Here is a 14449-nt window from a genome sequence, read left to right as displayed (position 1 = left end):
GTTCCAACTAGAGATCATTTGGCTACTATTATTTATGTACCTGACAAGAGTTATATGCTATGTGGCTCTAAAATTGAAAGCATACATCATCTTCTCTTAGAATGTGATTTTACTAGGGCTCTTTGGTACCAAACCCCTTGGCTAATCAGACTTAAGACTTTTAGGCAGCTTAAAGTTAAAGAATGGATAAGTTTATGGTTTAATCCACCTACATGACTGGCTGATCCACAATGAGACTTGGACAAAATTTTGTTTGCTTCTGTATTCTAATATTTGGAGAAATAGGTGTACTGTGCTTCACAATAAAACTATTCCATCCTTATTTAGAATATCAAAAATAATTGTTAGCTTCTTCTCTGATCCTACAAATCATAGAATGATTACCAATATCACAAAGGTTCCCACATCTGTAAATTGGGAACCACCACCAAAAAGCTATCATAAGCTAAATGTGGATGCTAGTTATCATATTACAGGTAATAGAGCTTGGTTTGGATATGTTTTAAGAGATGAAAATGGAAATTTTTTGGCTGCAGGTACCACTTCAGGATGGGCTTCAGACTCAACAGACGCTGAATGTAGAGGACTACTCAATGCCCTTAAATGGTGTCGAGGGCATCTAACTACTAACTTAGTAGTAGAGATGGATGCAAAAGCTGTTACAGATCAATTACAAGGGAAGCCATCAAGTGTAGGATGGAAATCAAATGGAATTCTATCTGATGCAGCATGTTTTTTGAACGCTTTTGATAATGTAAATATAACTTATGTTCACAGAAGTGGAAACAAAGCAGTACATATACTAGTTAGCTTTGCAGTTAAATACCCACAGTCCTATAGCTGGACACAGAACCCTCCACCATGGCTTGCTAATATTCTGGAGGTGGATTATCAAAAAGTACTAAGTAGAAGATCTAATGTAGCTCCAATATGGTTGCAACAAAACCTGGAGCAGGAAGTTATCAATGTAACACCATGTTTATATCAATAAAATCACAAATGATTACCAAAAAAAAAAAAAAAAAAAAAAAACATAAAGTATGAACACTCATTATTCATAGCAAAACGACAGAAAGAGTAAAATCGGAAAATATTTATTTAAAATCCAAACACTTTGTCCTTATGGGTTATTTTAACTCGAAAATTGGTTTTTAGGATTATTTACACCCGAAAATTATCCTTGAGACTTTGAGTGATTTTAAAAAAAAACTGATTGTGAGAGTTATTTTGAGTCGAAAATGGGCCAATGGACCTATTTCTTGTTTAGCGTGACTCCTCAAAATATCAAATAAATCACAAGTACATAGCGAAATATAAGAAATATCGAGCTCTACGAAATTAGGTTATGCTTTCTAATATATAAAGACTATAAAAGCTTCTATTTTGAGAGGAGAGAAAAAAGAGACGAGACAATGAAGGTGGTCGCCGCATATTTGCTTGCATTGTTGGGTGGAAACAACGAACCTTCTGCTGATCACATCAAGACTATTCTTGCCTCCGGTTCGTTTTTTTCTCTCCTTTTTCAATTCATTTGGTTTTAATGTTGTTGCCTTTTATTATTATTATTGTTGTAGACATTGTTTCTAGTCACATGCCTTAATGAGTGTTCGAAGCTTTATTTTGTTATTTGGGTTAATGATTTTGTGTTACATATTTCTTTTGGAATTTATCTTTTAATGACAAATGAGTTGTCGAGTCTACTCCTTTAGCAACAAGGAGTGAATCTTAGTGTTAAACGTATTTGTGTCATCATATCAAACATGGTCCTTTTGTGGGAAACCCTTTTTTTATTGTCGAACTTAATGGTATTTGTTGTGTTGTCCTGTGCACAATAAGCCGATGCTCTGGAATGAAAACAATGAAGGAAGCATGGTAATGTGCACAGATATGGACTTGGGTCGTCATGTCTGCTTGCTCTGAGTGCCTCTTTGGCCTTTTATGATTTGCAGGCCTGGATTAAACCTACAATCTTTTTTTTTATTGCTTATTATTATTATTGAGTCGATCACTAGTTTTTATTGCTTATTATAATATTACCCGGTTTTGCATCTTTTGCTCTTATAATGATTTGTTGCTACTTGCTTACTGTGGAAGTTAGTTATTTTGGATGCATGGGTTTGAATTTGGATGTGTAATTATCTCTTTTATGTATTCTGGCCATATGTGAAGCCTCTTATTACTATGGCTCTTGCAAGGAAAAATCCGTCTTTTTTGTTTTTCCAAGTTTTTGAGGCAACTAGTTCAACGAAATGCTTATTGTGATTTCACCCTCTTACAGTCCGAAACCAATTGTTTTATCTCGTACTGTGCACAATAACCCGATGCTCTGGAATAAAAAAAATAGGAAGGAAGCATGGTGATGTGCACATACATGGAATACAGTCGTCATGTCTGCTTGCTCTGATACCTCTCGGGGCTTCTATGATTTGCAGGCCTGGATTAAACCTATATTTTTTGTATTTATTTTGCCTTGAAAATTGTCACTTAAGAACATTATTGGCTTAAATTGTATGTTAAAAGTTACAAATAATGAGGAAACTAGCAGTTCACTACAAGATGTGGTGATAAATCTGCTTACAGGGAAACTATGTTTTATGGGTAACAATTGTTGGATGTTGTTTCGTTTAATGGATTTATCAGAAGTTTTGATATAAATGTGTATGACATCTAAGACGTTTCTTTTGGTATACAGTTGGGGCTGATGCTGATGATGATAAGATTGAGCTTCTCCTATCGCAAGTCAAGGGCAAGGACATAACAGAGGTGATTGCATCTGGAAGGGAAAAGTTGGCTTCAGTTCCTTCTGGTGGTGGTGGCGCTGCTGTTGCTGTAGCTGCCTCCGGTGGTGGTGCCGCAGCACCTGCTGCTGCTGAATCAAAGAAAGAAGAGAAGGTTGAAGAGGCAGAGGTGTCTGACGATGTAAGTTTCTTAATGAATCAAAGTTATGCATACACACTTCCTGAACCTCTGTTATTGTGTTTTAGCTTTTTTATCGTGACTAATTCCATGCATTCATTACTTTTTTGCAGGACATGGGCTTTGGTCTCTTTGATTAAGGGGTTTGTGACACATCCTTTGGAGAAGTCGGAGATGCTGGTGAGATGTTGGTGTTCACTGTCTGCTGGTTAGATCTGCTTTTCATGTTTTTAGGAAGTTTTGAGTTTTAAACTTTTTTGTAGAAAGGAGTTTGATGGGATGAATTTGAAACATCCTTGGTGTACTCAAAGTATGTTGACTTCTTCAAATTATTAGAATCATACTTAATTGAAATTCTCAGTTAGTTTTGATATGTTATAGAAATATAGATGTTCTATAATATTTTCCCAGTTCCGTGATTATTTTCATAGGAGATGATTATTATTATGATAAAGAAATGGCCTATGCGAACCAAAAAGAAAATAACAGAAAAACTTCTGCCAATAAACAACAAGGTAGTAGACGCTACTGTTTCCTTCAAGCCTTGTGTTTTGTCTAAATAACTAAATTATGCTTGTGTGTGTTTTAAACCTTCTATATATTACGGCTATCCCGACCTGTGGGATGGGAAGCACTTGGAAGTTTAACATATCCATATCTAATAAGTAATCTATATCCATATCTATTAACTAATACATATCCATATCTATTAACTAATACATATCCATATCCAATAACTAATACATATCAATTAACTAATCCATTGTTTTTTAGAATTTGTTTTTTTTTATCCCATGCGTACATTTGAAATAATGAAATAATGTGTAGTTTTGTTTTTTGTTTTAGCATGACACATGAAAGGACAATTTTAATTTATATTAAATTAGATAGCAGGCCAAATTTAGGGTTAATTTGGTAAGAAGGCAAGTAATTATTTTTCAAATAGGGACTATTTTAAAAACTTTGCTGATGTGGCTCACTGTGAGCATCTTGAGAGAATCGGATATTAATATGGGTAGGATTTCACTGAATTTTCAAATTCATTGCCAAATGCTGAAGAGTTGCTTACGATTTATTGCTCCAGAGAGTCCAGACAGCTTTTAAACATTGCTTGATCATATATATTTGCACTTACCTATGCCAAAATTTGTCAGCAAGCTTACGAGTTAACACTGACATCCAAGTTGATCCGAAGGATGCAACTATACTCTTTTCATACATTGAAGGATAAAAGTGTTGATCAAAGTATTATGTTTTTAGTAGTGTACGTTGGTATTAAATATTCATGATAAATAAGAGACCAGTTGAAGAGAACGGATATCAGCTGAAAATATGAAACTACAGAAAAGAACTCCGAGAGATAATCAAACCACATATACTAAAGCTGTGTAAGAGCATCATCAATGCATTACCAAATCCCATTTCTAATGTGACTGATGGAAATGATTTTGGCAATTTCGACCCCCAACGCGCTATCAAATATAAATGAGCCGCACAAGACAAGTTTTGCCGTCAAAGGATAAAAGCATTGATCAAAGCACTATGTTTACATACTCATGATAAATAAACAGACCAGTTGATATCAAGTGAAAATATGAAAGTGAAGAAAATAATTCACAAATACAATCAAACCACTACTAAAACTATGTGTAATTTCAGTATCACACACCTTGTTACCAATTTAGGATACGACAAAAATTTGATAAGGGAAATAATTCAATAATTATTTGACGACTCAAAAAAATGGTACGGTTAAATATTCGGTCAAAAATTCGCAATACGGCAATTATGCGGTGTTTAATTAATACGTGTTTTAAACGTTTCGTTGCAAAAATTTGGAAGTCAAAAATTTGTGATATTATATTAATAATAGTTGTCATTATTTACAACATAACAAACATATCCAAACAATTTAGCTACGAAAACATTGAAATCAATTGAAGTCTATATAAGTACCTTCATTTATTTGTTATTGGATTGAAATTACAATTCAAACTTCAAAATACACACACCATGACATGACAATTTAAATATTGTCCAAAAAGTATAAAAGCAAAATTTTTGAATTAATTTATTACTAAGAAGGTAACAGTGGGACACTTAAAGTAAGAGTGATGATATAAAATACATAACAAAATAACAAAAGCATAATTTTTCTTTTTTCTGTTTTTTTTAGCCGAATTTTTGAAAAATTTGCCAAAACCGAATTATTCGTTTCAAAGGAAAAAATCGCAAATTATTCCGAATCTTTGAAACATTCGGAAGTATTATAGGTATTGCCCTTCAAAAATTCGATTCGCCCAAATAATTCTGCGAATTGCTAACAAGATTCACACTATCAGTCTCCATGTTCATTTCTCTCAAAACTTAGATGCAAAAGCTATGCCCTCCGTGGCAAGTTTATCAACGTGCTCAACTTCGGGTTGGAGCCTTGCAACTTTGGCAATAGCCTTGTTTTCTTCTCGGGTTCCATTCTCAAGGAACACACCCACTACTTTCCCATCTTTAATCCAATATGTTCCAAATTTGGCCTCTGGGGATGCTGGATCGTTGTCTCCAAACAATACTGTATGACCAACATTGTCTCCATAGAATTGCCATGAAAGGTTGAATGAGCGAGAGTAGAAGTATGGCAGGTAGTCATACTCGTCAACAGTTTTTCCTTCTTCACTTGCCTTGATAGTCTGCATGAACAGCAAACATGAAAAAGGATTCAAGAAGGACGTATTGAGTGCATGTTTCAATAGCTGGCAGAATCAAATTATACACACAACATTCAGGCTATTTGCATTGCAGTTGTGTATAGGTGTTCTCTTCTAGCATCTTACTTGTCTTTTCAATCCAAGAGCACGCTGCCTTTGAAGTTTGAATGATAGGTTTTGAGCCATTTGTATAGTGGTTATGTACGAGTTCTCATTTTTCAAGCCATTTGTCACTTAGTCCTACTTAGATCCAAGAGTAACTTGCCTTCAAATGACATTGTCCACGTCATCCATGGCTTTGCACCTCGAGAGTTGGGTCCTGAGGTTTAAAAGGGTGTAAAATGCTATGTGATCTCAACAGGCTCCTTTGTACCCTGGTTTTATAGGATCTAATGAAATACTATCTTTCAGAATTAATAGAAGAAAATAAAACCTCAGGGAGGAGTAATATGAGACCCCGAGTCCCCTGTAGCTTATGAAAGATACAAGTAGACTTTTGATTGGTAAAAAAACAAGAATTATGTTTTCTGATTAAACACAAAACAGAATGAGCATTTAGAGAACATTATCAGAGAGTCTGACCTTTACGGCTTGCTCAGCCGATTTTCGGGCATGATCCACATGCTCCACTCTCCTAATCTCGCTGTACAATTTCAAAGGGAAGGTAGCCACATCTCCCACAGCATACACATTGGGAACACCAGTTTTGAAGAAACATCAGTCTGTAAAGCAGTGAGGTTTTAGACGAACTTTTAGCAAAATGTAAATATCAAACACACAGTTCACCAATAGAAAATGTAACAAGAGCAATGGATGCACGTAACTGAAATTGCTTTAGCCTCTGTTTGGCAATGTGAAGAGTGTGGGCATAACTGTGTTCAGTTCATGTGATTAGGGCGCATGTGTAGTTAAGTTGGTAAATGCATATAAAGGAATAAATTACGGGAACAGGAAAACATGGATTGTGAAATCCTATCCCCCACCTATGGCCGAAAAACTATGCGATGCTGACAATAAACACTTTTCCACAAACACAAAACCCACACTACCTAATATTATAAGCTAAAACTTTGGAAAATTTTCCTTCTACATGCTTGTGCAGGTGATGCAAAACAAGGGTTTAGAGAGTTAATAAACTTTTGTTGCATGTCCTTTCTACTTCTAAACAACGAATGGAAGTCATGAGCTCTTCGCTCTTTATCTCCAAACTGATCCTTATTATCTGCAGTAAAGAAAGCCTATTCTAAAACTAAGTTACATTGATATGGATAAGTGTGTCAGTATTAGACACAGATACGAATTGTCTGACATGGTGAAGTCTCAAAAATTGAAGTATGCCACATACGACACGACACAGACACGTGGAAATGCATCCAACATGGATTGTTGTTGTTGTTTAAATATGGTGTGTCCATGTAACATAGTTCTTAAACAATTAAAACATATGTGCGAGCTTCAGTCTTTAGGCCCTGCTCGTTGGAAAAACCAAACATACATGTAGAAACTCCTAGATAAATTTTTTATAGAAGCGTGCTACATAAAGCAGCGTAACAAAAGAGGGGTAGAAAGAAGAGAAAGGTAAAGGGTATAAACAATGAGTAGGCTTGTATAAACAACGGTATGACCTTTTTTATCCAATCTATAAGAATTGCCTTCCAACAAGGGTATGATCAAAGTAAATAAAAACTTCTTGTGAACAACTTGACTTGGCCCACCTTGACGGAGTAGTGTCAGCATCTGAGCTCATGTTTTTCAGATAAGGGTATTTGAGAATCTTAGAGGGATTCCACTTGAAATCTGGTGGGAGAAGAGTGTGTTTTGATAGGTATATGTGCATATATGCATAGGTTGAGAGAGCGCTTTATACCCATTGATTAGAAAGGAATATGCTGAATTCGGAAGGACTGCCATCAGTCAAAAGTACAGGGGAGTAAATCACGGAGTTTGTTTCTAGTTACACAATATAAGTAGAAAGTGTAGCCCCTTCTACCTTCTGAACCTATGTTGCAGTTTATCACTTATGGGTAGAAGGACAGTTTTTCGAGTGCTTAAATGATCAGAATGAGCTTTTTATTGCTACACTGAGTGTTGACAAGAAAATTAAATAACCTTAATTCCTCCTTTTTCCTCCGCAACCTGACCCTTGAAGAGTGTTATAAGAGGCCTTCCACCAACTCCAACAACAACAATATCAGCATCCATCACTCTCCCATCTTTCAGCTTCACCGCTTTAACCTGAAAACATGAAGCATTTCCCCAAATAAGAAATTGATGCTAAGATGTAGCGTCTTCTATTAATACGTAGTGTGCTTGGCTGCTTAAATAACTTACTTCTCCATTTGCATCAGAATCAAACCCAGTTGCAACCGTTCCCTTGACAATTTTAATCCCTTTATTAGCATAATAGCCTTCATAAAAAGCAGCTATTCCGGAAGTGAAAAGTCGAGGCACTGCAATAAATATGATTACATTCAGGAATCATTTTTTCCCCTTGAAGATGATCACAAATGTTATAGTAATGCAAGTGTTAGCTTATCATCTTTCATAAGCTGATAGATCTTAAAATGTACGGAGGAGAGAAGTTAAGTAAACTGCAGTTTGCATATCTTGTTAGAATAGTCCCCAAATGCAAACTCGTCTCTTTCTCATTGTTTTGCAATTCAGTCAGATGCATATTTTCTTATTCGAAGGACCGTAGGACTACAGAAAAGAAAGAATGACTAGAAGTTATGATAGAAGCTTAAAGTGAGTTGCACTTACTGCACCATGGTTCAGGAATCAGGATACACCATTGTCACATATAAGTTGTTGAGTTTCAAGACTGCACCAAGTTCAAGACCAATGTATCCACCTCCCACGATGACAGCCTTTCTGTCCTTCTTCGCCTTAATTGCATCTACAAGTTTATCAGCATCCTCCATGTCTCTCAAGTAGAAAATGTTCTTATCCTTGAACTCCAAAAACAGTCAACCTTATTACCTAATAAAACATCAAAAGAAGAAACGAAATTTATGCTAGGTAACCTATATAATACCACTAAAGAAACTTCTACAACTCACACAACAGGGCGCAAGAAAAGAACCATATACAAAATCACATCTCACAGATTTATATAAGTCATACCGTTGAACCAGTTGCAATGAGCAGAGTATCATACTTGAAGGTTGCTCCAGCTGAACTAGTAAGTGAGTTAGAAGTAAGATCAGCTTTGACTATTTCGGTGCTAAGGATCAATTCTATGCCTGCAATAACGGAATTGAAGACTCATGTAAGATTGACATTGAAGGTTTCTCCAACAAGCTTATGAAATCAAAGGTGGTGCGAAATTTTGAAGGGTGTTAGCATTCCCAACACCCACCCACACTAATATGCTCCCCGCCAATTCTTAAAAAAATGGAGTTCACCCTCTTCCTTTTCCTTCAGCTCAATCTTCACATTTTTAAACTCACTTAACAATTCATTTTTTTTTTCTGCACTTGATTTATAAGTCTTCCTTTTGTCCATGCTTTTCTTGCTCTTTTATTTGACATCAATATTTGTATTTTAATAGATTCAGTAAATTAGATGATTGAATTCTTGTGAACTTTCACACAAAAGATTAATTTTTTCGAGCTGTAATTCAGGACCAAAATAATTTGTATGATTGTTTCCAAGTGGAATTGCCCTCAGTGAGAGTTAAAAACAATTGTTAATTGGACTTATATTTGAACTTTCCCCAGAATCAGTTTGGGAAAACAAACATTCATTGAAGAGTCTATATATCCTAACAAGTACAACTATAGCTCAAATTTAGATATAAAACGAATGGTATGGCAAACATTACCTTTTTCAGTGTACCATTCAGGAAGTTGTCTTTCTCCTCCACTCCCAACACAGGTATGGAAACCAGGTAGTCTTGCAGGAGCTGCACAAACAATCTCACTGTGAGGCGCATTGCCCAAAAATGAGAACTAGTTTAGTTTAATAAAACCAGATAATGGAATATAACAAATCACTAATGGTGGTCACTTCCATTTTTTTGCTGGGTAAAATTTTAAGGACCAATAGGTTAACCACTGATCTCATGCAAAACTTAATCAAATTATTCATTAGAAACTCAGACCGAAATCACTTTTCTAATTATACTCTACTCAACTTACCCTCAGGGAAAAGGTATGCCTTGCTAAGAGCTGGACGTTCATAAGGAGCTACCTGAAATAAAATTCATACATCAGTCTGGCACTAAAGAAGCTCATATATGCAATAATAAGAAAAGTGTGGAGCTACGACTTCATAAGTTGCATCGAAAATAATAATCTCTCAAGTTAATTAACCCTATAGGAAATCACGACTACGAACAACGAATGGATTGGCTTTATTTGCCATCATTACTACGAATGTCCACATATATCCAAATAAGATCTTTCCAATGAAGAAGGAGCCATACTTGCTGTTACTTTTGGTGTTTATTGAGCCTATTTATCTCTTGCAATTTCTTACTCCTTTCTCTTTCGCAGGAAAACTTTTCTAAAATGATATATGTGAGGGAGTAATATACACTTCCAGTAAATATTAGCTACGTGTCCAGCACACCAAAACGGTAACACTCGTCTATGCATCCAAGTCACTAATGATCAGGTCATACAAGTCAAGTGATCTCATCAGCACCAGAACGCTCTGCTCCTAGAACGCCCATGTCCAGAACGTTAGGCGTCCAAAACGCCCACATTAGCTAGCACCACAACAGCTAGTAACGTATGGCCTGGCTGTCACCTTAAAGACCGGAGCTTCAGATGCGCACGCCATTACTCCCCCACAGGACGCCTTCATGGCTCATTGAATGTCATCAAGTCCAGAACTTGACCTGACGTGGGAGAGAAGGAAGCACGGGCATCTTTGCCTATATAAAGAAGAGGAGGAACTAGGTTTGGCCCTTATTCAAGTTCCCCTAGAGAGAGAACTTGATACGTAGGCAGTTCGTTCACACGAACTTGGTCAAACCCAATCAACTGATCCATCTCCCCCAAATTACCTACTCCAGTGAGGTTAGACGAAATATTATCTTTACATTAGCGCCGCTTGTGGATCAAATTACTTGAAAATTCATCTACTCAAAATTTCCATTTCTTCCAAACATCTTCCTAAAATCGCTAATTTTCAAGCCCACGAAGCATGGAAAGCCTCCAAGATCAACTGAAAATTATGGCTACCCAGATGGAAGCCATGAACGGTAGCATCACCCAGCTCCGACAGGAGAACGCCGCTCTGAAAACCCAGGTCGAGTCCCAAAACCCGAACGGAGTTACCGCTAAGAACGGGATCAATGAGGTTAACCAGCAGATCAACAGCCTCTCCTAGCGGATCAAACAGAGTGCTGGGAAGAAGGACGCTACTCAGGTCGTCCAAAAGATGTTGAAGATATACCGGGCATCCTTTCACGCTAGAGGTACTCAATAAACCCTCCCCTAAGATTTCATTCAACCTCGGTTCTCAATGTATGACGGCAGCACGTGCCCTGGTCAGCACATAGCTCGCTACATTCAGAGCCTTGCACTCTACAATGCGTAGGAGTTCGACCACCTGCAATGCCGCTTGTTCCCAGCAAGCTTAAAAGATGGAGCTCTCGATTAGTTCTACTCGCTAGGACCAAACTCAATCGACAACTTCGAAAAGCTCATCGACCGGTTAACCCGGCCCGACGCGTCCACAAATGGGCGAAGACAACCGACCTCAATTCACTCTTCCAATTGTCTCAGAAGAGTGACGAACCAATTCGCACCTTCCTGGGACATTTCAAGATAGGACTATTGTCCATGGAGAGCAACCTCAAGGAGTCGTTTGCCACAGTGGCCTTCACCAATGCAATCAGAAAAAAACACTAATCTATCCAGGTCGCTTATGAAAGAGCACCCTAAAACACTGGCCGAACTGTACGCACGCATGGAGAAGTACATCAAGCTTGCTAAAGGCCTCGAGATAGAAAGGTTGAAGACAGCAAGCGAGGTCGCTACAATCTCAAATAACACCCCATCTTCCAAGAAGCGACTCAGGCAACAGGATCTGCTGACCAGCACCCGAACCTAAACCAAAAAAGAGTTCGTTGTGCTTACAAAATCTCCAAGTTACATACTAGAGAAAGTAAAAAACACGGCCTATTACCGACTTGAGGTAAAACGGCCAGAGGACACACAAGGAAAGCCCTACTGCATTTTTCATAAAGCAAAATATCATGAGACCAACGAATGTCGGGGGCTCAAACACTACCTTCAAGACCTCATCGAGGGAGGGCATATCAAACACTATACTAATATACCCGATGGCGATCTGCGTCACAAACTCATGGCTCGTAAAGAGCGAAGCCAAACTCCACAGCGCCCAAGCAACAAAGCTCACTCTCATGCAAGAGGACGTTCAAATGAGCGATCGCGTCACGAGCGTCACTAGCACTCCTCTGACAGAGACAACAACAGAACCATCAACATGATCACCTTCCAGGACAACTCTGTCACGTCCTCCAGGGAGAAAAGGAAACAAGTAGGCGCCCTCCAAGAAGTCTACCAATTCTCCTCACAAGCAGCCCCCATCCCACGCACGAATGGCCGCAACTCAGGAGACATCACCTTCACTGAAACCAACCTCAATAAGGTGTGCCTCCCACATAATAATGCCTTGGTAGTCCACGTCAAAATCAACGACTGGACTGTCAAACGCGTCCGGATCGATCCAGGCAGTTCGTGTGACATCCTATTCTACCGAACCCTGGAGGAAATGAACATGCCCAAGTCAGTCATGGTCGATCCAATAGCCCCCCTCTATGGCTTCAACGGATCAAGAGCCGATCCAATAGGTGACATCATTCTCCCTGTCTCAGTGGAGTCACATGAAGACAAGGTCAGCATCAACACACGTTTCAGCGTTCTGGATGTCAACTCGTCCTATACTTCTATACTAGGACGCCGTTGGATCCACATGATGCAAGCAGTTCCATCAACACTTCATCAAGTGTTGCGTTTCCCCAGCCCCAGAGATATGATGGAGCTCCGAAGCAACCAGCTCGATGCTCACAACTATAATCAAATCCTCTCAGTCAGCAAGCCCGCTGGGGCTTCACTCAAAAACAAGGGAGAGATCGTTAAAACCAAGCTGGCAGACGACTTCATCTCTGAGGTCAAGACCTTTACCAAGACCCCCCGAAGCGAACTAACAAAGGAGAACACTGGGAACTCAATCTAAAATGCCCCTCCAGAAGTTAAGACCCCAGAGGTCGCCCCACCCCTTCCAATCAAGGAGACACCGCCAGAGACTAAGACCCCAGAGGTCGCTAAGCCCATCGAGACGACTGCTCAGACCGAGCTGAAAGAAAAGGTCAACTTAGGAACTGAGGATGACCCCAAATTCGTTTATGTAAGAGCTAACCTTAATCCTACTCTCAAGGCGCAACTTGTAAGTTTTTTATCATTAAATAAAGATGTTTTTGTTTGGTCGTACATCGATGTGCCTAGAATTGACCTAATATTACATGCCATAAGTTAAATGTTAACCCAGATGTGGAATTAGACGAAATATTACCTTTACAATATACACTTCTTACCGGATCGAAAACACCCAAAAAAAATAAACAAACATATTACCATCACATTCTTTTTATATTCAGTAAGAAATATTAGACCTTTAATCACTTTTTTCCATATCTATACCCATGGAAACTTCTCAATAAAAATCATTTCTTTGTGCAAAGTAACTCATAATACATATAAGTTTAGGCTTTCTTCTCAGATAAACTAATATCATTACATAAATCAAACATTTTTCGCCACTTCACGAATCATGATCAAAGTATCATGTGTAATAAACCACAAGTACTGAAACCATACCTTCTCTTTCGAAATAATAGCAAGTTCCCCTGGCTTAACACCTTGTTTAGCAAACTCCCTAGCTGCATATCCCTCTATAAAACATTCCCAAGTCTCAAAACAAAACTCATATAACAACATATATATTGAAAAAGAAAGATGTATGTGAGTACACTTACAGCAGAAACACCACCACCAAGGATCACATACTTGAAAGATTTCTCAGCCATGGAAGAATAAATGAACAACAAAGGGGTACAATTATTATTATTCTTGTGTGTTTGGGAAAGTGAGTGGGAAAAAATTTTGTGTAATGGAAGAAGAGAGAGGTGGTCATTTTTTGGACAGTTTTATAAGGCGAGAAAGTTGTTCAGTGGTTGACCCTTTGAATGTGTTTTTTTTGGAATGTTTCTGCAAAGAACTGCACCCCACCCAGCATACATTGAGGTCAAACCACCCTTTCCAAGGATTCCAACCATGGTTGCCGTGCAAAAGTAATATTTGTGCAACTTTTACACGAGTAGAGCTTTGTGGGAGAAGTAAGACAAGAGCGCAGTCAAAGTCGAGGGCGGGAGCGCTCAATCGCTACAGGTTCGGCAATGCAAGAGCGCGGGTCGTGCCTCGAGCAAGACTAATGTGAGTACGGGTCGCGCCCTAGTTGGTTTTGATACAGATTTGATAGATTTGTATGTTTTCTATAAAAAAAGTCTCCAATCATTTTAGAAACAAGAGATACAAATATGCACTAATGTTGTGCTATATAAACACCTCTGTAACACAAACCAAATCAATCAAGCAAAACTTTTCTTCTCCTGTGGACGTAGGTTGCCGCATTGGCACCGAACCACTATAATTCTTGGGTGTTGTCTCGTTTAGGGGTGCAAGTGGATATCCAAATATTCGAATCTTATTCAATATTATCCGAAAATTTCGATTCGATTCGGATTCGATATTTTTTTTATGTCCGAATCGTTTTTGATAATGGATCGATATCGACAT

The 14449-nt window shown here is 38.2% G+C and overlaps 1 protein-coding gene, 2 non-coding genes and 1 pseudogene across 5 annotated transcripts; 3 read left to right on the top strand and 1 right to left on the bottom strand.

Moving 5' to 3' along the window:
* The first annotated feature begins 1340 nt into the window (after window positions 1–1340).
* Window positions 1341–4054, top strand: LOC147492296 (large ribosomal subunit protein P2B-like). Of its 2 annotated transcripts, XR_015198842.1 has the most exons (4): window positions 1341–1500; window positions 2693–2919; window positions 3030–3230; window positions 3936–4054. XR_015198842.1 is itself a non-coding variant. In XM_086566236.1 (3 exons), exons 1-3 carry the CDS (start codon window positions 1413–1415, stop codon window positions 3054–3056), a joined length of 342 nt encoding a protein of 113 aa, XP_086422362.1. In that variant the 5' UTR covers window positions 1341–1412; the 3' UTR covers window positions 3057–3287. The 2 variants fall into 2 exon arrangements, 1 of the variants encoding a protein (XP_086422362.1); XM_086566236.1 differs by lacking the exon at window positions 3936–4054 and having other exon boundaries at window positions 3030–3287.
* Window positions 1857–1970, top strand: LOC147492298 (small nucleolar RNA snoR100). The gene has a single exon (XR_015200499.1). It is a non-coding gene; the product is annotated as a small nucleolar RNA snoR100 (small nucleolar RNA).
* On the top strand, window positions 2341–2453 carry LOC147492297 (small nucleolar RNA snoR100). The gene has a single exon (XR_015200500.1). It is a non-coding gene; the product is annotated as a small nucleolar RNA snoR100 (small nucleolar RNA).
* Window positions 4055–4851: 797 nt separating the features above from the next.
* Window positions 4852–14041, bottom strand: LOC147492295 (monodehydroascorbate reductase-like; annotated as a pseudogene). Its single transcript, XR_015199323.1, has 10 exons — window positions 13630–14041; window positions 13472–13543; window positions 9758–9809; window positions 9442–9522; window positions 8742–8860; window positions 8379–8597; window positions 7950–8068; window positions 7725–7853; window positions 6201–6338; window positions 4852–5600 (listed from the first exon to the last, which is right to left on the bottom strand). The product of XR_015199323.1 is annotated as a monodehydroascorbate reductase-like (transcript).
* Between the last annotated feature and the right edge of the window lie 408 nt (window positions 14042–14449).

The sequence above is a fragment of the Coptis chinensis genome, chromosome 6 (genome assembly GCF_015680905.1).
Source record: "Coptis chinensis isolate HL-2020 chromosome 6, ASM1568090v1, whole genome shotgun sequence".
NCBI lineage: Eukaryota > Viridiplantae > Streptophyta > Magnoliopsida > Ranunculales > Ranunculaceae > Coptis > Coptis chinensis.
Note: the sequence above shows the minus strand (reverse complement) of the source record. Positions and strands in the feature narration are given on the sequence as shown.

Excerpts from the sequence above, each read along its gene's own strand:
- LOC147492296 (XM_086566236.1), top strand. The coding sequence starts at position 1,413 with ATGAAGGTGGTCGCCGCATATTTGCTTGCATTGTTGGGTGGAAACAAC. Across the intron at positions 1,501-2,692 it reads CAAGACTATTCTTGCCTCCG|TTGGGGCTGATGCTGATGAT; the intron begins GTTCGTTTTTTT and ends TTTGGTATACAG. Across the intron at positions 2,920-3,029 it reads AGGCAGAGGTGTCTGACGAT|GACATGGGCTTTGGTCTCTT; the intron begins GTAAGTTTCTTA and ends ACTTTTTTGCAG.